General features: G+C 29.1%; 4 protein-coding genes across 5 annotated transcripts; 1 reads left to right on the top strand and 3 right to left on the bottom strand.

Moving 5' to 3' along the window:
* Positions 1 to 722: 722 nt before the first annotated feature.
* On the bottom strand, positions 723 to 6,279 carry LOC113385180 (E3 ubiquitin-protein ligase Ubr3-like). Its single transcript, XM_026623003.1, has 11 exons — positions 5,826 to 6,279; positions 5,251 to 5,464; positions 5,043 to 5,171; positions 4,755 to 4,887; positions 4,411 to 4,674; positions 4,050 to 4,278; positions 3,796 to 3,975; positions 3,103 to 3,335; positions 2,871 to 3,026; positions 925 to 1,100; positions 723 to 807 (listed from the first exon to the last, which is right to left on the bottom strand). The coding sequence occupies exons 1-11, from the start codon at positions 6,043 to 6,045 to the stop codon at positions 723 to 725; spliced, it is 2,019 nt and encodes a 672-aa protein (XP_026478788.1). The 5' UTR covers positions 6,046 to 6,279.
* A 700-nt stretch (positions 6,280 to 6,979) lies between these two features.
* LOC113385169 (malate dehydrogenase, mitochondrial-like) lies at positions 6,980 to 8,628 on the bottom strand. The gene is made up of 5 exons (XM_026622992.1): positions 8,457 to 8,628; positions 8,199 to 8,362; positions 8,003 to 8,131; positions 7,619 to 7,876; positions 6,980 to 7,411 (listed from the first exon to the last, which is right to left on the bottom strand). Exons 1-5 carry the CDS (start codon positions 8,626 to 8,628, stop codon positions 6,980 to 6,982), a joined length of 1,155 nt encoding a protein of 384 aa, XP_026478777.1.
* A 1,596-nt stretch (positions 8,629 to 10,224) lies between these two features.
* Positions 10,225 to 13,186, bottom strand: LOC113374282 (interferon-inducible double-stranded RNA-dependent protein kinase activator A homolog). Of its 2 annotated transcripts, XM_026614404.1 has the most exons (9): positions 12,979 to 13,186; positions 12,373 to 12,522; positions 12,102 to 12,255; positions 11,828 to 11,969; positions 11,614 to 11,735; positions 11,392 to 11,552; positions 10,909 to 11,058; positions 10,540 to 10,803; positions 10,225 to 10,460 (listed from the first exon to the last, which is right to left on the bottom strand). In XM_026614404.1, exons 2-8 carry the CDS (start codon positions 12,520 to 12,522, stop codon positions 10,555 to 10,557), a joined length of 1,128 nt encoding a protein of 375 aa, XP_026470189.1. In that variant the 5' UTR covers positions 12,979 to 13,186; the 3' UTR covers positions 10,225 to 10,460; positions 10,540 to 10,554. The 2 variants fall into 2 exon arrangements, with proteins under 2 accessions (XP_026470189.1, XP_026470194.1); XM_026614409.1 differs by lacking the exon at positions 10,909 to 11,058.
* A 2,938-nt stretch (positions 13,187 to 16,124) lies between these two features.
* Positions 16,125 to 21,233, top strand: LOC113385158 (cytochrome P450 12b1, mitochondrial-like). The gene is made up of 9 exons (XM_026622982.1): positions 16,125 to 16,218; positions 16,298 to 16,387; positions 16,512 to 16,645; positions 17,251 to 17,363; positions 17,429 to 17,545; positions 19,441 to 19,719; positions 20,333 to 20,489; positions 20,597 to 20,842; positions 20,907 to 21,233. The coding sequence occupies exons 1-9, from the start codon at positions 16,125 to 16,127 to the stop codon at positions 21,231 to 21,233; spliced, it is 1,557 nt and encodes a 518-aa protein (XP_026478767.1).
* Positions 21,234 to 23,246: the final 2,013 nt, after the last annotated feature.

Here is a 23,246-nt window from a genome sequence, read left to right as displayed (position 1 = left end):
TTTTCTCTATTGTAGCAGAAACAAACATTTTATGAGTTTTAGCCTCATAGTATAAAAAACTTAATAAAAAAATCGAGAACTGGATAAAAGTTTTCGAAAATTATTTTGTGTACTGTCATGAAACTATTACCACTTGAATATATATTTCTTCCATATTTTCTGTATAGGTGAGACATATTTACAAGTAACGCGTTTGCTTCAAGGCTTTATAGAGAATGAAGTAAATCTTAACCCAGAATTTACATGCAAAGAGACTTGTTCATTTTACAAATATGCGCAAGTCGAAGGCTGTTATAAAGACGGTTATTGCGCCCAACAACCTACATGCAACGGAAAAGTACTAAAGTGCCAATATGTCGATTCGGACATGTGGATATGCCCTGCGGTAAGCTAGATAATTTTCAATTTTGGACACTTAAAAATCTTTGTTTGACATTTATCTGATTTGTGAGTTTCTTGTAATAATAACTAATAATAATGATAACCAGTACAAAACCGTGCGAACGAAATAGCTCAACAGAAAATTTTCAAATAAGAAAAGAATAAAATTTCCTAATATTTTTCCTATCAATTACATTCTGAGTAACTAATGAGGTTGAGAATTCTGAAAAAAATAAAGTGAAAAATAACTCTATTGATTGTTAATTACAATTACAATTTCTCAGGATTACAAAACAAGCAATAGAAGATATAATTGGATAGAATATGAAAATGGAAGACAACTAGGTAGAGTAGGCACCTGCGCAAATCATACAACAAAGGTACGTATCAATAGTATAGTCAATACATGGATCGTCAACTTTAAGCCTATTAAGCAATCACAACCCCACATCTTAAACCACTCTTACACCACGAACAAAAACAAGTTGGCAAAAATATTATCCAATATTTTTTTATACTATGAAAAATATTTTTATATTATGCCTAATATAAAAATTTTCTATTCTATAGGTGGATTCCTGGTGGCGTTGGTTGTTTTGGCACTGTTCATATTGCTTGTGCATATGCGATGAGCAATCGCACAAATCCGATAGATTTTTCAATCTGCGAGAAGTTTTGGCCAACACCTCAAATAATATGTAAGTAACAACAGAATTTATCTAAACAAGAAAGGAAAACAATATCAAAAACAGTGCAATGATATTATTTGGCAAGTTATGAGTTCAATTTGTGATTATATTTTATTATTTAGGGTTGTCACAGGGTTGCGTTTTGTGAAAAAGAATCGAATAATACACTTGCAAATTCAAGAAGCAGTATTATTACCCCAGGGAAATATTAATGTTACATCAATGCGATGGAAACCGGTAGACGACTATCAAATTACGGATAAGAATGTATTCAATGGTATCGATTACCACACCATGACATGGGACAAACGAGCTATGGATTTGGACGACCTGATCGTGCCAGAAGGATATGTAATGACAGGTACATGAAGATAATAGGAATATATAATGATCACATGGTAAAATTATTGAAACAGATAGTATAAATAATACTATTAAATTCATTAAAAAATAAAAGCACATAAAGGCCAATAAAACTAGAAGGTTTGATAATAAAACTACAATATGCAAATAGGTATTATATATGTGAAGGGCGGTGGCTAGTATGTACATAATTTAATCATTATATTAGAATTATATATTACATTTGCGATTATCATTCAGTAATCATGTATTGAAATTTTCAGTAATAGTAAAATAATTTGTATCTCTATGAAAATAAGATTAGCTAAAAGACATTATTATCTTAGGTATTCGGTTTAAAATGGTAGGAACGCATTTAAATTTTGAAGTACAAGGCACTCCGTTGAATTTCACAAGTGGTGAACTAATTGATTCATCTATGAAAAGCTTTTGGATTTCAAATGACAATACAGAAGCTACACTAAGTAAACCCAGGTAAGAATATTTATTACAATTAAAAATTATTGAAAGTTTAAGTAAACTGTTTAGAACTTGCTTTGAATAAAGAATTTTCTCTATATCGCTTTAGGACGAGAGTTATGTTACGAAACCCAGATGTTCCGACTCGAACCAAAACTCCGTCGTTCATAGATTCACAAAATGACCAGTACATCATTTTCTCACATAGCGATATCGATACAGACGCCGCCCAGACAACAGTACCATTTTTGGACGCTCAAGATGTTACACCAGCTGCCCCCGTTCCATTGGCAGGAGCTGGTCTATATCATAAAGGGCAAAGGGTATTGATTGAAGTTTTAAATCTATTTTGATTTCCTGACATTGAAACACATATTTATAAAAATACTAGAAAACACATTTCTAATTACAACATATTTCAGGGATATGGTGGATTTGTTGGTCCGAAGATAATAACATATGATTTTAGCAAGCATGTTTACGTAGATTTTCCCGCCGAATCTGAAAAATCTACTGAAAACGAACAACCAGCCGCTCAGTAGAAGACGCCAAGAAAATCTCAGTTGTCAGAAATCCTCAGAATATGAAAATAATTTTAAATAAAAAAGCAATAATAATCATCATAATGTTGCTAATTGTTAATTTTCAGAACGTGTGTAGTCTTTTATATAGTTTGTTTATAAACACAATTATATGAAGATTAACATAAAATGAATAACTATAACAAGCTGTTAATTGAAATTAGTAGTGTTACGCGACATTTTGTGACTGAAGAATTTCAGGATATCAAATATTTTGATTTTATAACTTAGTTTGGTGATAAAAACTACATTTAAGTGTATTTAGAATTAAATATGTATGCATGTTTATACATTCTTCCAATGAAATTAAGCGACTAATAAATAACACCAAAACATTTTTTTATAAAATGTAGTTGTATTATTAAACAATAAATATAATAAAAAAATAAAATCTTACCTGAACACGTAGTGGGTGCATCATCAATAAAGACAACATTTCTTGATCTGGTAGTACTTCAACTAATGGAACTCCCATTACACGCACAGCTTGACTTATAAAAGCAGCCAAATATCGATGCAATGGAAAGTGGAAAGAAGCATGCATAGTATCTGACTGAAAATAAAAATATTTTTATGAGAAAATAGCTCTAAATAACTAAAAAATATTGATATACATATAGAGGTTATACCTTGTCCATTTTTCCACTTGTGAAATAAACAGCATCAAGCCATTCTCGCAAGTAATTTTGGCATACATGTATAATTTTTTTGGCAAGTTCAACATGTGTCCCATCAGTCAAATGTGAAATTACTGACCACATAGGGTAAGCACTAGCTTCCAATTCACAAGAAAATGCAGCATAATATGAGCTGGGTTCAAACTCTACATGACTTCCCAATTCTCGAACATTCACATTCATTCCTAAACAAAAGGAATAATTGAAGTTGTTATTTAATTTTGATGTTAAGATATATGTTGTTAATATTTAAGGGGCCAGCACATCAATTTCAAAGATTTATATAGTTTGTACAGATTTTTATTTCATTCCATATGTTTTGATATACAGTTTTATATCATCATATAAATTTTGAAATTGATATACTGTCCCCTTAAATATTAACACACACACATGAATTTACACTAGCGCCATGAATCTTTTTCTGGATTTTTTTTGCACTTTTTTAATATCACACATTAAAAATTATGACTTTTTCACTATAATCCTGTAATTCAACATTCCCGTAATTCCAGTAAATAGTGTCATATTAGTGAGATTCTACTGTATATAAAGTATTGTATACACAATAAACTAATAGATGGCTCATCAAGAGAAAGACTTCAGATTGAGATATTAGTGAGATAAAAGTTAATATTAACATACCCTGTAACATGGACAAAAATTGGAACCACATATCAATTAAAGCATCATCTCGCAAGAAAACTAATGCAACAGATTTATGTGATAGAACATTATTAAAATCGGATACTAAAGGCCAATAGCAATGTTCTTTCATAACTCGTTTAGCACAGTCGATAACATAATGATAATTCTTGTCAGGATCTGGAACAAAATTAAATTATTACATTGCTAAAAGCTATGATATCAGAATATTCAAATATATTTATATATATTACCATGAAGAGTATTCTGTATTAGTATGTTGCTCATCATTAATTTGAGACTTATGATCATCACATGCAAAAGACTTAATTCTTGAACCATTTTTAAAGCCAGACTTTCATTTGAAAATAATTGAACACTCATGTGAACAACACGGTTGCTTAATGTGTCTGGATCACTAGAGCGCTCTAACACAAGAGGTATTCTGCTATAGTGCATCACAAATGTTCTAGTCAAATGTTCCTAAAACATAAATTAAAACATCAAAATGTGAAACAATGATAAAACGTGTTGATACATTGTTTATACAATAGGATAACTTAGAAATAAAGAATAAGAAATCAATTCATTAATATAAATGAACACATATATTACCTTATAATCCTGATCAGGTAACATATTTAACAAAAAGCACACAATATTTTGTGGAAATTCAAATTTAAAAGTCCAAAAGATAAATTCTTCTAATAATGTTGTGTGAACTATGCTTTGACCTAATGCAGGCAGATGTTTATATTCATCAGGAGGATCAGGACTTGGAAATGCTTCCAATGCTTCTTCATATTTTGCTTTGATGTCAGCCATGTAGCTACCATACTCTGATTCAGGAAATGGGGGATTCATTAAATTTCGATACATCTGAAATAAAATTCCTTTAGTTTACTTAAAATACATAACTGCTTAGTATACACAAAATATATACATGTTAGATACTTAACCTGTGGGTTAATTAGGGCTCTAGTCATAACTCTTCTCATAAGCTCCCCCATGTTATTGAACTCCATTAGCATAGCAACATAAGCGTCACATTCTTGCACTGCAATTCTGTATGAATCTGAATATCTGCAAATGCTATGTAATAAGGAATTGTTAACTTTTGGAATAACCACAAAATACTATAGAAATAAACAAAATTTACGACAACAAAAAATTACTAATATAATTCTCTAATAGTCAATCTTCCTCAGCTTATTAGATAATCACAGGATCATATCAATGTTTTTTACCTATTTTCTCTAAAATGTTGCAATAGTCTTAGTATTATTCTAGGCATCATAGCTTCTGCAACACACATTAGATGTGCTGGTGCTGGTGATTTATTGGCACAGTTATTTAAACCATGGTTACTGCAAAATCTGGATAAAAGGAAATGAAAATTAAATATATTGATATTTTTTCTAAGAAGTTGTAATTAAGTATAAATTATAAACTTGCCCATCTTCTTTCATAACAGATGTATCCCCACAGTCGCAAGCTCCACCAGCTTGACTAAGAAACATGTTAAAATCATGTGTTGAATGATCTCCACGTTTAAAACATTCTCTACATATAGACATGCAAGGTGATATACCACATGTTCGACATCGATAAGCAACAACATGTGGTATCCATACCAGGCCACATTTTGCATGGTTATCATAGCCTCGAACTAAAAAGCAACAATTTATTTATCATAAATATTACATGAGGAAGAAAATTTTAAATAAAGCGTATCTAGTTAAATTTAAATTGGAGATATAAGAATTGAACATTCACGATTGATAACTATGTCAAGAAATGAATTTACTGAAAAAACAAAAAATAATTAGTATAATTTCTATAATCAATAAATTGGCCATACATCCCAAATAGCCCAAAATAATATTGAACTACAATTACACTGAGAAGTAAGAAAGTCAAACTGAATCAAGAGTTAAATCTAATTGCACAAGTTGTGTGAAGATTTCAAATTCAAATATTTAAATACTCTACAAAACAGAGCAAGAAATGAGTAATCAGTAGGTTATTACCGATGCTAGCAAATTCATCTGGTGTCCTTCCTCCTGCCATAAGCCATTTGCACCAATTTATAGCTTCCCAGTCGTCAATAGGTTTCGCCGGATTTAATAAAACATCAAGTAAAGCACCTAGATAGGTTGGAGTACCCCCTATGCAATCTGCATGAATATAAGCGGCGGCACCACGTTTGCCTTTTCTCATTAAAACTTGTATCGTAGATTGGGTAGACATTTTAGAATATTTAAATATTAATATCTATCAATAGTAAAAACAAAACCGCAAGCTAGGTCACGACCTCGATGTATTGACAGCTACGCAAGGAATTTCCACGTAAAACCTTGAGATATGTCAAATGGATCAAGTCATCGATGAAATTGACAAACATAATTAAAAATATTTTTAAATCATTTCCAAGATTGTCACTAAAAAATAAAATCTGATAAAATTAACTTTAAGTACAGTTTTAATGATTTTTAAATTACTATGTCAAAGTTCTCTATAAACGATTCACTTAATAATGAATGCCATTGCACAAACTATATTTTAATTTTGTCGTCACAATATTTTAAATTTTTATATGCAAATTAACCACATATAGGCTGAATCACTGTAATATTTTTGGCATCATTCGGTCGTTCATCGACCTTCTCGGCCGTCAGGTTAACAGGTTGACCAACATGTAAAACTCAGCTGAAATAAACATTGTAAAATCACAATATTTTTCTTATGTTGTTTGTTATCTGTTCGGTTTGGATTTCAAAATGTAAAATTGCGGTGTCACGACTTTCATTTTGAATTCATACATATTTTGCAAATTTACAAAATATTAATATAAGTATATTATAATTTGACATTTTGATATTATGTACGTCAATACTATAATGAATGATTTTACTATTATGACCGTGAGTAATATCACGTATCGATTTGTTTTACGTACGTTATCTAGAATGAATTTTATACAATAATTGCATTATAATGTATTTTTATAGTATTTCTTTATGCGAACATTTTATATTTGCAAACCTAATTATTAATGCACAATAATACAATTTCTCAATAATTAATATATTACATAATTTTCAAATCATGTTATGTACTTCATTCTTATTTTGAAAAAAAAAACTTAAATATTTGAGTTACTATTAGTATTGTACCATTACTCTTACGCTTTAAGTTTGGATCTGTCTATCATTTTTTTATCTTCAGGACAATCCAGAACGCAGTCTGGTTTGCAAATACGTGCTTTTCTTACATAGGATTCACCATAACAAATATGTTTCTGCAAATTTTTAACAGCTGTTCCCAAAATGCATGACTCATATTTATTCATAGAAGGTAGTCCCCAGTTCAGCTGAACTCCTTCTGGGCCTAGAACTACTGGTGTTGCAAAATATTTGCATTCTCTGACTGCATCAGATCTGACAAATGCTGTTTCCACTATTTCTTTTTCGCCATTTAATGCTTTAGCGAGAGAAATAGTGAATCTTGCTACTGCAAAAGCACAGGATAAAGCTGGAGTACTCTGGCCGTATCGTGTGAGATGAATATCATTTGAAGCAGTTTTAACCGCGTTTGTAATATTTTCTACTTCTTCCTTAAGTAAAAAGTAATACAAATAATACAACGGTTCTGGTTAATTATCTTAATAAATATCATTGTCAAATATACGAATTAATAACACATACATCTGCATCAGTATAGATGACTATAGTCTATAGAAAAAATACGTATATTTGCAAAAATTCGGACGTATTACGCAAAAATTTTAATGAACGACAAGTATGACAAAAACTAAACTTACTGGTTCCAAAATTAAACAGGGATTAGTTTGCGATAGTACAGGTATGATGGTATCTTCAGATTGTCCCCCGACAACTGGCACTACGACGCCTTCTGGTTCCAAGCAAGCTACTTTTGCAACCATAGTATTGGCGCGAACTGAATCCAATGTTGTTATTCCCAAAATTTTATTTGGATCGTAACAACCACATTGTTTGAATATTTCAGAAATCATAGGAACAATACAATTAATTGGAGTAGTTACAACACCTAATAATGCCTAAAAGTAACATATAAATATTAAAAAGCTAAAACATGTTGCATAATTGCAATTTATACGATTTTTTTAAAAAAACTTGATAGTAAATAACCATCAATATAAAAATAAACACGAACTAAATCTTACTTTCGGACAATGCGTAGCACAAGCCTTTCCAATTTCACAAATAATATTTGCATTTGCATCAAACATGCTTTTCACAGTCATGGATGGCATAATAGGAGCACTTGCAAGAATTAAAACAATTTTAGCATCCTGAAAATATTTTTGCAAGATCACATTTTAAAGCATCTTTCAAAAAGTATGTTATTACAATAATCACTTTTAAAGAATCTTTTAATGATTTCGTTCCTTGATAGGCACTTATTAAACAGCTAGTATCTACATGGCCCAATTCTGTCCCAATTCCGCAAACAGGTGCAATGTCATATAAAGCGATTTCATCAAATAGTGGACATTGTTTTAAAAGCAAAGACAAGGGTTGTCCTAATTGAATTATATTATTAATTTTGCATTATTACTATTTTAGTTGCATAGCAAATTTGAGTGCATATTTAACAAATCTACATGGAAGATGTACCTAAATTTCCTGCAGCTCCACAAATTGTTACTTTTAAAGACTTCGTTGCCACATAATCAGAAGCAAAACGCTTCCTGGGCATAAAATGATTCACTGGCAAAACATAGCCACTTTGTAAATATCGCGAAAAACGGAATCTATTTAATAGCCTAAATGTTTTTATAATATTCATTTTTATAAAAATTTTCGTACGTTAATTTTATAAATACTTAAATCATTTTGACATTATAGAAAATATGTAGTATATTGTTTCTATAATGTCAAAATGATTTAAGTATTTATAAAATTAATGTTCGAAATTTTTTATTAAAATGAATATTAGTAAATGAATACTGACTAGATAAAATTTGCCATAAGTATTTGCAAATTTTGATGTTTAAACATACTTTGTAAGTACAATTATAATTAAGTGCACGGTCACAATACAACAAAATCATGATTGAATTACAAGGTTTTATTTTCACATTTTACAATGATTACATAATTAACATATATGCAGAAATATATTATTAAAATTTAATAGCTTTATGCTAATACAGAGTTTGCATTAACAATGCAAAACTCTTTTAACAGCATATTTGTAAAAACTGTAATTATTTCTAAACTGGTTATTATTTGATTTGATCAATCGGTATTATGAGTTATTGTAAAATATGATCACCTTATAAAATACATTTTATTATTAATGATAATTAGCAATGCTTTTTGTATGGTACAACCTCTATACTTTGCATTAAAGTAATGCCCATTTTCCTAAAGGCATGGGGCATGCAGCTATATTATATAAATCAAAAAATGTATCCATCTAAAGTTCAAATTGATCTTAGACAGTCACATGGAATTGAAATAATTTCATGATGAAACTATGTCAAATTAAGATCATTAATTTGCACAGTTAATAATAGCTTATATCAAAAACCAATATCAGGTTATAATACAATGACAAAATACCAATACCAGATTATAATGCATCGAATACATTTAAAGTGACACTAGTCTCAAATCTAAGATTAACTTCAATGATTATATATATATATATATATATATATATATATATATATATATATATATACATACATACATACATATACATCATATATACACACATAAACATAGTTAAAGAGTTATTACTATATTGTAAGATTATAAATAGCAAATTAGATATTTTTCTTTTAAAACTATCTTTGAAGTTTCTAATCTTTAACAATATGAATCATTAAATGTGCTGCCAATTATCAAATCCTACTTTCTTAATTCTACAATGTTACCATTTAAATTTGTACAAATTTGACGTTGCACAAAAATAAGTTAAAATTTTAAACAATGGACATTTGCCACAGGAAGATCCATAGTAATTAGTGAGCTTGATCTCTTGCAAGCACCATTGTTTTGTTTATAATATACATGTATATGATTATGTAGACAATTATGTAAAGCTTATATAAACTGGTAATTTGTAATATAATTTCATTTCCAAGCTTGGAAAATTCCACTAATTCTATGCAAAGTATAGCTTGTATATAAAGTCATATCAACCTCTTTGAAAAATTGGAGGTGGGCCATTTAGTCAGCAAACTCATTCTCAATTAAATATTAATCAACTTATAAAATTAAAATTACTTATTCTATCAAAATTTAAAAACTATTATATTAATAAAGTTAATTTTCTATAAATTAATAAACTCAAATTGATTAACAATGAAATTATATAACTGATCTAAATCAATTGAAAATGAATATGCTGGCCAAGATGGCCCGACCTCACAATTATTTTGCCCTAATGCATGACAAACAAGATAAAATAACAACAAAAATTATTTTGTTACATTAGACAGTGGTATTTAATGTAATACCTTGATTTCTTGTGATGACTATGCATGATTGCACGATATGTTGCAAATATACATAAAAGGGAAAATTGCATATGGTTGATAATATTATGCATTAACACCTGTTTTCTGCTCAATTTTTATATTTTTGCTTCCATATATATTAATATACAACCTGGAAATAATAATATAACTTCGCTAAATTATAGGAAAATTTCAATACAATAAAAATTTTAAGATAATTATTAACTCACCCTTTAAGAATTTGCTCACTTTTTTGTCATTATTTTTAGATATTCTAGAGCATTTTGAGCGGCAGAAGCTTGAGCATCTTTAGATGTGTTTCCAGAACCATGGCAAACTGCTACAGGCAATGTTGACAACTGAACAAGACATTGACAACGACCTTTGTGGCTTCTTTCCTCAATGTCTACATAAGTTACTTCAAATTGTTGTTCAGAAGCAATTTCTTGAAGAAATTGAACAAAATTAAAATCTGGTATGTTCAATTTGGTGTTCTGCAACAAACAAAAATTTCAAGTTTTGTAAATAGTTTTCTTTAACAACAAAATTATTAGATTTCAGAGGCTTTTCAAGCAAAATATTTTACTGAAGAATTATACCTGCAATTCAGATAACTTTGGACCAGTAGATTGTTTTAAATTTTTATGAAATGAAGAAACTTTGTGGCTATGAGGAGTGGTTAAAGTTGAAATGCGACTATCCTTCAATTCAGCATATCGCTCGATGATATTTGAAGTGTGTTGAGCCATCTACAAAAAACACAATATGGACAATAATTTAATGTGTCATATGTAAAAACACAGTGTAATTGATTTCTTTTTAAATTGTTGAAAAGAATTTGTTCATCAAGAAATAAGTAATTGTCCAAATTGCGTTTTTTATGAACACTTTCTTGAGACTTACATTTTATATTGAATTTATTTATCAAATGTTTATATCAATCATTCTTACATGTGACACATTAATTTAAGCTTAGTAAAAAAAATACGAAAAAAAAATTCAAACATAACCAATATGATAAACTACAGGAAATTTGTTCCAGTTATAACTATAGTGAATTACAACTTTAAAATAAATATTACCTCTTCATCGCCAAGTTCACTATCCAATTTAGCATCTTGCAGAGTTTGCCACATTTTGTGAGCAGCCTGACGCTTTGCTAGTTTCTTAGACTTGCCTTGACCAACTTCACGATGCTTAAATACAACACAAGCAATTGTAAATTGACGTTCGTGTGGTAGCCCTAAAATGTATTATTTTAGTGATGATAATCAAGTAAAAAGCCACCAAACAAAGTTACATACCCTCTTCAAAATCCATTTCATAATGTGGTGGTGGCCATCTCCTCGACATGCACATTTCCTGCAACCACCCAATAGGATTTCCAATGCCTTTGTCTTCATAATTAGCAGAGCCTTGGCCGTTTCTAAAATAGCCAAAATGAGTAAATTAATAATAGCAAATCAAATTGAGATCTTTAAATTTTTAACCAATATCTAAAATAGAATGAACACATACATGTCTGGAGTTGCAGCACCAGTGTTTGGCACTGATCCATTTGTAGTGATGGTGTCAGTTGATTGGATACCAGTGAGTTTGTCTAAAAGGGCTTTTGCAGCAGCATGTTTTGCTTCTTTTTTAGAACGACCAGTGCCCATGGCTAATAAAAAATATATAATTCATATTAATCGCAACAGATTCTGCATTTAGAGTATTTTTTAAAAATATTTATTAGGTTTAAATTGAAGGACTATATAATAATAATATAAGATATGTTTTGTGCTGAACTAACCTACTGTATCTGCCACAGTTACACGGTATCGAAAAGTCGGTTCATGGATTGCCCCCTCAATTTGAACGAGTTCATATTTGGGAGTACTTCCACGTCTGCTAAGCAACTCTTGCAATATAGAGACAGGGGTCTTTGATGGCATGGCAGCCATTTCCTAAATTAAACCATTTATCGTTTGCAATATTACTCTCATTAAATTATTAAAATACTTTTATTGCACAAATTCTGAATAATTTAATATTTATATATAAATTATTGCAATTCCATTTACCTTGCACCAAACTAGCTTTGCTGCCTCTTCTAAAGCTATGCAATCAGTTCTCAAGTTTATGTAAGTATTGTTTCTTTGATTTCTTCTCCTAGAACCAGAATGTCCGCCAACATTAGGAGTAGACACAGATTGTTGCAATGTATTTTGCATCTGTTTGGGAAGAATAGTCTAAACTGAATATTACTCATATATTCAATAATAACCTATAATGCTCGAATTATTGAAATAACCAATAAAGTAAAAAAAATGTATAAAAAATCTATTTATGTAGTAAATTTAAAGAACTTTTTGAAAACTGTATATTGTATATTATTAAATTACGTAATAAAACAACTAAAATAATAATTCACTTATTTCTCAAATTGTTATAATATAAATTAGTAATAAGATGCTCGCGACATATAAAAATGTTTGAAGATATGTACAACTTAATACATAAAACCGGCAATATTGATCGAGGTGGGATTTCACTGGTTTTCAAGATGGCATCCCGAACGCATATTTCATTTATTTTGAACAACACTATAATTAACTTGATCTTTCTAAACATAACAGCAAAAATCAAAACAAATCAGTTCTAAATTTGTTAACAAATCTTTCAATTACCTTAGATCATTGAATCATTTGCGTTTGGACAACGTCACGAACGCAATTTTATTAAGAGTTTTCTCACTTATAACTAAATGAACAAAAATAGATAACTAAATTCTCAATTAATTCACAACCCAAACAAAAATGTGATTATGTTGATTGCAAAAATGCACTCTTTCAATTGTCTTTTAAATTACGTTAAATTTTCTTAATTTCATCTGGTTATTCAACACAAATGAAAAGAGCATAGATATAAAAGATACATCCACAATCGAGCAAACCTCATTATCATAGATAATCAAAGATAGACCACCGAGTTGTAACCCATATACTCTTCTTTTATCTATGGTGGTAACCATAGAGTATGGTTGTAACCCTAGACAACTAAAGGTAATTCCACACCTAGCAAACGAGCACGAACATGGCGTTTGTGGACGCTACCACGAATGTAGACAAACATTTTTCTTTTTTGATGTTAAAATGTGCAGTACTGCATTAGTGTATGTTGTTTTTATTATAAGATATTGCTGTTAAAGACAATTTTTGTAAATTTGATGACTTTAAATAATTTTTCTCTTTCCCGCCACTTCAAATAATTCGAACTCGAACAAAAAGATTCAAGGCCTCACTGCTTTGAAGCGTTTGTTTGGAATGATTTGCCTTTATTCGTGTTCCTATTTGTTTTTCTTTGTATTTTCTTGTTCGCCTTGAAGGTGCGCCACCTAAAGGTGCGTCCACACCTAACGAACGAACACGAACGAACATGGCGAACAAGAAAATACAAAGAAGAACAAACGCGAACACGAACAAAGGCAAATCATTCCAAACAAACGCCTCAAAGCATGAGGCCTTGAATCTTTTTGTTCGAGGATGTACTGTGAAACGTCAGATTTATTATTTAAAGTGGCGGGAAAGAGAAAAATTATTTAAAGTCATCAAATTTGCAAAATTTGTCAATGACAGCAATATCTTATTATAAAAACAACATACACTAATGCAGGACTGCACATTTTAACATCAAAAAAAGAAAAATGTTTGTCTACATTCGTGGTAGCGTCCACACTGCACATATGAGTTCAAACATAAACGAACAATTTTCTAGACATCCTATTCTAAAAGACATCCTATCAATCATCTGTCAAAAACGTTTGACATTTCACGTAATAGCTACCGTCCATTGTTTTATTTAAATTACGCTTCTACTATAATTTTCAAATTGAAAATGTAAAGTTTCTACGCGATTTTGAAATATTATCTCACCTTTCCGACGATCTCTGGATTGGCACGAATTTTTCAAGAGTAAGATTGGCCAAATCGGTTTAGCCGTTGTCGTGATCTACCGAACCATTTGATCGAGAGCTCCATTTTTATATATAAGAAGATATATAGTTTATTTGATGTGAATGATTATTATATCAACATGACCAGTAATATTTAAGTAAAAGTACAATTAAAACATTTTTTCAATTTAATAAAGTCATTTATTTGTAATTATATTATATTAAAGATATTTCATCTCTAAGAATACTTAATTAGTCACAAGATGATCTAACAATCCATTTGTTATACATAGTATTCATGCCATTTTTTAATGTAAAAAAATTATGAGCATGAATATACATATCTTTCTATATGTGGTTTTACTAAAGTTAATTTGCTTATATATAACATTAAATAATGATTTAAAAGCTTAGAAAATTCAAACTTACTTTAAATTTGCTCCATTTGTAATTTTGACATTTTGCGAACTCATTATGCTTATTAAGTGTAGGATTTAATAATAAGCAAATTCCAGTATCATTGGCTTGTTAATCCTGTCGCTGTTAAGCAGCAGCTTTGAAAACTTGCTGACAGAAGTTTAATGTATTTCCAATAATTGATAGATATTTGAGATATTTCAAATTCAAATCATCATTTTGATATTAAAAGTTTATGTATCACCTACTGCCAGAATAAGATCATCTTTTAATTTAATCGATTCACGTTTGAAACATCATGAAATTGAGAATTATGTTCATTCAAGATTTCTTTCAGGCGAACACACCAATTGTCATCAATAATGTTTTCAATAAATATGTTATTTCTTCTTTAACAATTAGAATTCTATAATGTATCATGTACTCCTTTGAAACACAATTTACTTAAAGAATTAACTATTAATATAAAATATTCATTTCGCAAAAAAAAATTATAGACTTACAATAAAGGCAATGTAATTATCTTTTATAAACCGCTCACTTGGTTCTATTTTCTATCCTATATTCAATATGTTTTATTATTCTCCTTTTTTATTAAATGGAACTACAAATAATGCAATATTAGAAATAATGGAAACACGCAAATACAACGAAGACTTTTATAATCTAATCTTCAGGATAGACTATTGCAGTCAGGAAAAATCTGGATATGTCATCATTCTGGATTCCTGGAATCTACTATAATGAAAATATTAGAGTTGTAATAATAAATAACAAACTATAGTATACATAAGACCATTATTAAAAGATTTCTTCTATTCAATAAAGATGAAGCTATTTCAACTTTGAGAATAATTAATTATACCTATTCACAAATTGACCTCACAATCCATCTGTTATACATAATATACATGCCTTTATGTATTTTTTATAAAAAAATAATGATGAGCATGATTAATTACATATATTTATTTTGAATACAAAGATATAATTTTTTCACTTCGATCGTAAAACTCAAACGTTCTTATCCGATTTTTTTATTCAGAATATTCTAGCCTAATTCTATCATTTCCAAAATCCTCCATATAAATTATTTAATCTTGATAACAACTTTATGACAAGATTTAATTTCAACAACGTCATAAACTAAAATAATTATTATTAATTTAACAGTATTATAATAATTTTACAGAAAATAAATTCATAATATTTGAAAAATATTTGTTTATTTCATAAATATTGCAATTGTAAAGATAGCAAAAGGTGTCCATCAACTTTATCAATGATAAAAACAAGTCATATGTGGAAAATCTACATAATAATATGAATAACTTACAGAAGGCACTTTAAAATAATAATCACAGCAGCGTAGGTAACATATGCGCGATACAAAAATAAAAGTTTTTGTAATATTACAAATTTAGTCGTGATATATTGGTGGTCAGTAGTAAATGCCTGAATAAAATGGGTTACAAAAGACTTGGATTAGGTCTCATTCGACGATTTTTATATTCAAATGTGCATACTAAAAATTATTGCACCAATGTAACTGAAATGAGTAAGTTAATTAAAATATATTCATATATTAACGCGCAAAATAACGCAACATGAAGCTATAATTTCAATTTAATCCATAGATTCAGCTAAATCAGTACTTCCTTTTAATAAAGTACCTGGTCCTTCAACTTTACCAGTAATAGGAACTCTTCATCATTTTCTACCAGGCGGTGAGTAATATACATTAAATTATTAATTAATCACATATCACCATCTATTGGAGTTATTTTATATTTTTTAACTTATTTTAAATTATTAATAAATAATGTGATAATTGTAAGTTAATTATTTTAGGTAGTTATAACGGGTTAGACTTGGTTGATCTTGGTCTGAAACTATATGACGATTTTGGAGATATCGTAAATTTAAAAGGGATGCTTGGTAAACAAGATATGGTATTTTTATACGATTTAGATGATTTTGAGAAAGTAAGTTAGATTGAATTATGTGCCTTGGTAAAATGATAAAATATATACCAATTTGTAATTTTAAATTTGTAAGTTAGTTATGTCTACACTATAAAGTTTTAGTATGCAAAAATACAGACGACGTGAAAAATTTGATCAATACTGAAATATTTAATTCAGAGTGATTTTATTTTATTGGTTTTCTGATAACTGCGTATAATTTAGACCACGTGGAGAAATTCATGGACATTTTTAATAAAATAAACATGTTCATACATTAGAAAATGGTATAAAAAATTAAAGTAATATTATATGCAGTTTTTTTTGCTAAAGTATAACCGTATAAAGCAATATGTTAATATTCCAATATGTTTATGACGCACTTGCTAACCGATAAACAATATTTATAGTGCAAAACAGAATATTTGCATTTCTACTTCATTATCTACTTCACTTATGATCTTATCAGCTTTTCTTGTTATTGCATTGGTAAATAATAATTATATATTTTTACCAATTTAAATATACATCCATAAAAAACCAGTTGTGATTTTTTTTACTAATTATATAAATGGTTTATGATATGTTATCAATTTCATCACGCTAAAAATAGTTAATGATTATAGATTTATAGAACAGAAGGAGCTTGGCCAGAAAGATCAACTGTGGCAACTAGGGAATATTACCTAAAAGTTAGAAGACCTGAGGTTTTTAAATCCGTTTATGGTCTCATTCATTCGTAAGATTATTATTGAAAAATATAATTAAATGCAGGCATAAATATTTTTCGAATCTTATTTTAAGGCAAGGAAAAGAATGGCAAGACATACGGACAGCTGTAAATCAAATAATGATGCAAATGAAAACTGCAAGGCAGTATGTAGGATGGGTCGATGAAATAGCACTCGATTTTATCAAAAGGTAAAGGATTAAAATAGTTATACACACACAATAAACGTAGTATTTTTACTCATACATAAAAATGTATAAATTGTTTGTGCATTTTGGCAAAGTTCCAATTCCATTCATTTAGAAGTCAAACATGATTGCTTTACATTAGAGCATTTAAATATTACATTTCTTATGCATATTTTAACCTAAACATTTTTAAAATTTTTGGTTCTGCAGTATATAAAAATTCTCAAAGTTCTTATTAGACCTTTTTAATTCATGTACTAAATTGGCACTCTTACGTACTCTCATATAATTTTTATATCAATATTCGATTGGAGTGATTAAACTATAGTATATTAAATATGTTTTTTTTGATATCCCGTAGGGTAAGTTATATTGTAATCATCTAATATCGAAAATAAGATTTTTGCATATCTTTACGTTTCAGAGGTTTCTGAACAATTTGGCATACCTTATTGTTAGAAAAAATGGATGAATGTATGTGTGTGTGTGCGTATGTATGGAGACAATTTTTTGTCCACGTTTACGGGAGCATCAACCGATTTGAAATATTTAGAAAACAATCGATTCCTATTAATAGGAAGACGCGATGATTAGTTTTTGGCAAAAGTGGGTTCAGCTGTTTTGGAGATATGAAGCAAAGACTGCAGAAAATGGAAAATGAGAATTCGAAAGAACAGAGCATCCAATTTGAATGATCTAAAAAACATTCAATTCGAAATGATGAGAAGACGTGGCTATTAATTTTTGGCAAAAGCAGGCTCAGCTGTAAAAGCAGGCCCAGAGATAAAAAGCAGAAAATGTAAAAAATGACGGTTTTTGAGAGAACATAGCTTCCGATTCAAATGATTTAAAAATTATTTTGCTTGTGAAGAAACGACTAGTTTAGGAAGGCATTTTTTATTTTTTTAGTATCAAAAATTATTCGAATTTTATTTTGAATTCTAGCTAAAATTCTATTCTACTCTTCTTTTATCTATGTCTAAAACTCATCTTATCTACGTCAAATAAAAAATTTTAACTTTGCAATTTAGTTTATATAAATCCTAGAAATATTAGGAATAACTCCGCTTGTTCCAGTTTTGTTTATTCATCTTCTATGTAAACATATTTAAATGTCGTCGTCCGATTCATAAGCTGTTATATTTTGTCTACAGAATACGAATCATAAAAGTTACAGTATTTATAATAATCTATTTGAAAGCATTTAATATTCCTCGAGTATGTCATTACGGTTAAGGCACGATGCAATACACCACTATTTGTTTTTTATTCTTTATGATATAATTCCTTTTATGAAAGTGGATGCAGTTTCAAGTACTATTTGCATAACTCTAGATGTTATGTGTCTATTTTATAATCTATCTATTTGTTTACAAAACTAGAAGCTGCAACAATTAGCCCTCAACCCATAAAATCATACACTATTAATTATGAACTATATTGAAATATCATTTTTTTTTAATTTTTTTTATTATTTTTATTTTTTTTATTTTATTTGTTTCCACAGCATCAGAACTCTTTATTATTGTTCTATAAGCTGTTTTTGTGTATGACTTATGACCTAAGGTATTGATATGAGAAGCAACCCATCGGTTCATCCTTCTCCTATGTGTGGGGTTTTTATATATTAGCTGTTATGTCTAATAGTGTGCATATGATTGTATGATGCAACTATGTCCACGAAGGACAATTTCCACTTGGAATTATATTGTGATTTATAACCCCAAGTGGAAATTTGACATCAAAGTTGCCTGATGTCAGACTTGGCGGTAGCGAGAATCGAACCAGCAAACCTGGGTCTAGTTGGTGCTAGCCCACGTTTTAACCGATTTCGCCACCGCTAGCCCAAATATCATATTAGAACAAAATAATTAGTTTGTTTTTATGTAACAATATAGATTAGAAACTCTATTGGATTCCGAACGTAAAGTACCCAAGGATTTCCTTTACGAAATGGACAGATGGTCTATGGAGTCAATAGCCCGAATTGCCATCGACACGCGCCTGGGTTGCCTCGATCTGCACCAACCAGAGAATGCAGATGGTTTCAGGCTGATCAAGTCATTATCGCGCTACTTCGATCTAGCATATCAAGTCGAAATTTTGCCATCTATGTGGAAATATGTTAGCACGCCCAAATTCAATGAAATTATGGATATATTTGACTGTTTTACAGAGTAAGATTATTAGTCAATATTATTGCTTGCAACATCCTTCAATAATGCAATGAATGTAATAACGAGACCCTTTTATTAATATGTTTCTCAAAAGACTGGAAATGTTTGTATGATTGGCTGGTTTATACGGTTATGTTAAATAATATTAAATGTATAAAATCATAAAAAAATAACGGTCTTGCAAAACCCTGTAATTTCATGTTAAAATCATAGATAAGGAAATGGATAAATTATTCAATCTTTTAACTTGATTTTAATTTGAAATATTACCGAACAGGACAATGGAAAATAGGTCTTTCTATTGCGGGTAAAAGGTATCAATTTGAATGCTTTGTTAATTTTAGCCAGTTTCTCTTCAATATTAAAGTGACTGGTTTATGAGATCAAATTATTACTAATTTTAGCAAAAATAGATATGACTTAAGTCATATATGAATTCAATTGAATTCATAGTAAAAATCTATGATTTGTCACTTGGTTTATATTTGATATTTCTATTCTTTGCTGAGTATCGGAAGAACAATCTTCTTATACAATGTATTTACAATGACGCAATTTTTTGATCTCACATATAGAAATTATTAAATTTTTAATACTTTTTATTACATTTCAGAATATCCATAAAACACATACAAAAAGCTATTAAAAGATTAGAAGAAAATCCGACCATAGACGAAAGCAATTTGAGCGTTTTAGAAAAACTACTGAAAATCGATCCACAAATTGCTATAATTATGGCACTCGATATGTTTTTCGCCGGTGTAGACACGGTATATAAAAATAAATCCATTATCCTATATAAAGATATCAATTAAATTTATTATGTTTTTCCATTGATTCAATTTCAAGTGTGTAATCTTTTGATTTAATTTTGTAGACATCTTCAACATCATTAAGCACGCTATATTTTTTGTCCAAAAATCCTGATAAGCAAGATCGATTGAGAGAAGAAGTTAATTCCAAGTTTCCAAGAGGCAGCACTCTTACAGCAGAGGGTCTAAATTCTTTATCTTACCTTAAAGCATGTATCAAAGAAACTCAAAGACTAAAACCCATTGCTGTAGGAATTCTACGTAACACTGGCGCTGATCTTGTACTCGGTGGATATTCAGTACCAAAAGGGGTAAATAATTGATAAAAATAAAAGTTCAATAGAAAATTAAAATGTGTATATCTATTTCCCTTAGACGCAGGTATTAATGTGCCATCATTTAGCTGCCAGAGTAAAGAAACAGTTTCCAGATGAACACAAATACATGCCAGAGAGATGGCTTCGAGCTGGTTCAGAAGGGTTTCCATCAGCACAATGTGCTCATAAATTCAGCTACATGCCATTCGGATTTGGCCCTCGTATGTGTGTTGGAAGAAGATTTGCAGAATTAGAAATGGAAGTCCTTCTCACAAGAATAATAACTAAATATCGTCTTCATTGGACAGGGCCTGATATGCAATATAAAAGTACCCTTATTACGGGTCCCATTGGACCGTTTGGATTGCATTTGAATCCAATATAGTAAACATTGGAAATTGCGCATATATTTATCTTTAAAGACATTATTCATAATGATTAATATATGAAATAAGTATTTAAAATGATGTAATAATTATATAGTATATTCAACCACAAAAATTTAATAAATGTGTAATATTGTATGATCAATCATTAAGTGTACACGAAGCAATTAAAATATTCATATCCTTTTGATTAGAAGTATGTATCTCAAAGAATTTTTTTATGCAACCGCGTTAATAATAATGGACGTAAAATATATTTTATAGTTAATTTACTATATAGTTAATTTAACTATATAGTTAATTTACATTATTATTTATTATTTTATATTATAATTTCCCAAACACAAGGCAGAAACTAGTGGTGCATGGCGTCGTGCCTTAAGGCAAATTGCTGGAATTTCATCTTAATGAAATATTCGAGGAATATAAAATGTTTTCAAATAGATTATTAAATAAATGTAACTTTCATTATTCTTATTTTATAAAAAGTAAATAAACAAAACTTTAATCAATCCGATTTAAAATGAAGAACATTGCCTAACATTTCTAAGTATTATACAAACTGAATTGCAAAGTTAAAATTATCAATTTGAAGAATATAAGTAAGTTTTAAAATTTTATCTCGAATTAAAACTAATATCCGAATTATTTTTCAGTATTCAAAAAAATAAAATTAATTAAAATCTTCAAAAGCAATCGTTTCGTCAACACAAGTAGAAAGTTTTTAAAATGATTTAAATCGGATGCTTCGTTCTCTCAAAAACTGATATTTTTTACAAATTTAGCTCCATATCTTCATAACTTTTGAATCTGTCTTTGCCCAAATCTAATCACACTTCTCCCCATTATTACAAATGGAATGTTTTTTGAATCATTCCAATCAGATGTCCGGTTCTCGCAAAAATCGAGTTTAACTTTCTGCACTCTTTGCTTCGTATCTCGGAAACGGCTGGACCGACCTTTCCCAAAAACTAATAGTCCCCATTAGTAGAAATCGATTGCCTTTTCAATCATTCAAATCGATTGAGCGATACTCACAAAAACGTCGATGAAAATTGTATACACACACACATCCATTTTTTCTGAGGTATGCCAAAATGTTCAGAAACCCCTTAAACGTGAAGATATGCAAACATTTTCATTTTAGATTTTTGGCCCATTTCTATATATAACTTACCCTACGGGGAGTTAAGGAATAACTAGATTATTCAGTAAATGAATAAATAATACTAAATAGACAAATAGGTGAATGAATAAATAAATAAATAAATGAATAAATAAATAAGTTTCCTTATCCATGTAAATAAGTATATAAATATAAATATGAATAATAAAGATAAGTAAGTGTGAATGAATATATAACTTGATTGAATAAATAATCAAATATATTGATAAGTAAATAATTAAATAAAAGTAAAACAGAACTATTGAATACTGAAATATTGAAAAATAAACTATTGAATAAATACTTAATAAAAAATATTGAAATATAAATTGTACCTCAAAATGCACCCGTTCCATAAATAAACCTTTCCAGAGGTGTCTATTTCTAATCCCTTAGCAATTATCGTCTTTTATTCTGATTTTTCGTTGGCCGGGGGCAATCTGAAATAATTAACAAGAAATAATACAGAACTAATGTACTAAAATCTACAATAGACATGTAATTTATTTAATTTTATACAAAATTAATGGACAAATAAATAAATAGACAAATAAATAAAAGAATGAATAAATAGATAAATGCTGAGTAAATTAATCCTTTCTACTCGGATTTTTGCCCTTGCGGCAAAATACATGTGAATTCTGGAATTTCCGAGTGGAGAGGGTTAATGAATGAATATACGAATAATTATAAAAATGACTAAATAAATATATGAATAGATAAAAAACACAAATTATTGGAAAAACAAAGAAATAATTAACAGAAGAATAAATAAATTAAATAATATAATACTTTAGAAATGAATAAAAAAGAGAAGTAAATAGATATATAATTATAAATAACCCAA

This window comes from Ctenocephalides felis, unplaced genomic scaffold, assembly GCF_003426905.1.
Source record: "Ctenocephalides felis isolate EL2017-DRISC unplaced genomic scaffold, ASM342690v1 CF-g0.4_SCAFFOLD_00845, whole genome shotgun sequence".
Lineage (NCBI taxonomy): Eukaryota > Metazoa > Arthropoda > Insecta > Siphonaptera > Pulicidae > Ctenocephalides > Ctenocephalides felis.
This window is presented reverse-complemented; position numbering and strand designations above follow the sequence as displayed.

Bases quoted from the DNA above. Each gene is read 5' to 3' on its own strand.
- LOC113385180 (XM_026623003.1), bottom strand. From the start codon at position 6,045: ATGTCTACCCAATCTACGATACAAGTTTTAATGAGAAAAGGCAAACGT. The intron at 3,027-3,102 runs GTATAACCTCTA...TTTTATTTTCAG, and splicing joins CAAGTGGAAAAATGGACAAG to TCAGATACTATGCATGCTTC. The intron at 1,101-2,870 runs GTAAGATTTTAT...TTTCTTGTTTAG, and splicing joins TGCACCCACTACGTGTTCAG to ATAAATTCTGTTGTTACTTA.
- LOC113385158 (XM_026622982.1), top strand. From the start codon at position 16,125: ATGGGTTACAAAAGACTTGGATTAGGTCTCATTCGACGATTTTTATAT. The intron at 16,646-17,250 runs GTAAGTTAGATT...TAATGATTATAG, and splicing joins ATTTAGATGATTTTGAGAAA to ATTTATAGAACAGAAGGAGC. The intron at 19,720-20,332 runs GTAAGATTATTA...ATTACATTTCAG, and splicing joins ATATTTGACTGTTTTACAGA to AATATCCATAAAACACATAC.
- LOC113385169 (XM_026622992.1), bottom strand. From the start codon at position 8,628: ATGAATATTATAAAAACATTTAGGCTATTAAATAGATTCCGTTTTTCG. The intron at 8,363-8,456 runs GTACATCTTCCA...TAATTCAATTAG, and splicing joins TGGAGCTGCAGGAAATTTAG to GACAACCCTTGTCTTTGCTT. The intron at 8,132-8,198 runs GTGATTATTGTA...AAATATTTTCAG, and splicing joins CATTAAAAGATTCTTTAAAA to GATGCTAAAATTGTTTTAAT.
- LOC113374282 (XM_026614404.1), bottom strand. From the start codon at position 12,522: ATGCAAAATACATTGCAACAATCTGTGTCTACTCCTAATGTTGGCGGA. The intron at 11,970-12,101 runs GTTAGTTCAGCA...ATTTTTTATTAG, and splicing joins AACTGTGGCAGATACAGTAG to CCATGGGCACTGGTCGTTCT. The intron at 11,553-11,613 runs GTATGTAACTTT...AATACATTTTAG, and splicing joins TGAAATGGATTTTGAAGAGG to GGCTACCACACGAACGTCAA.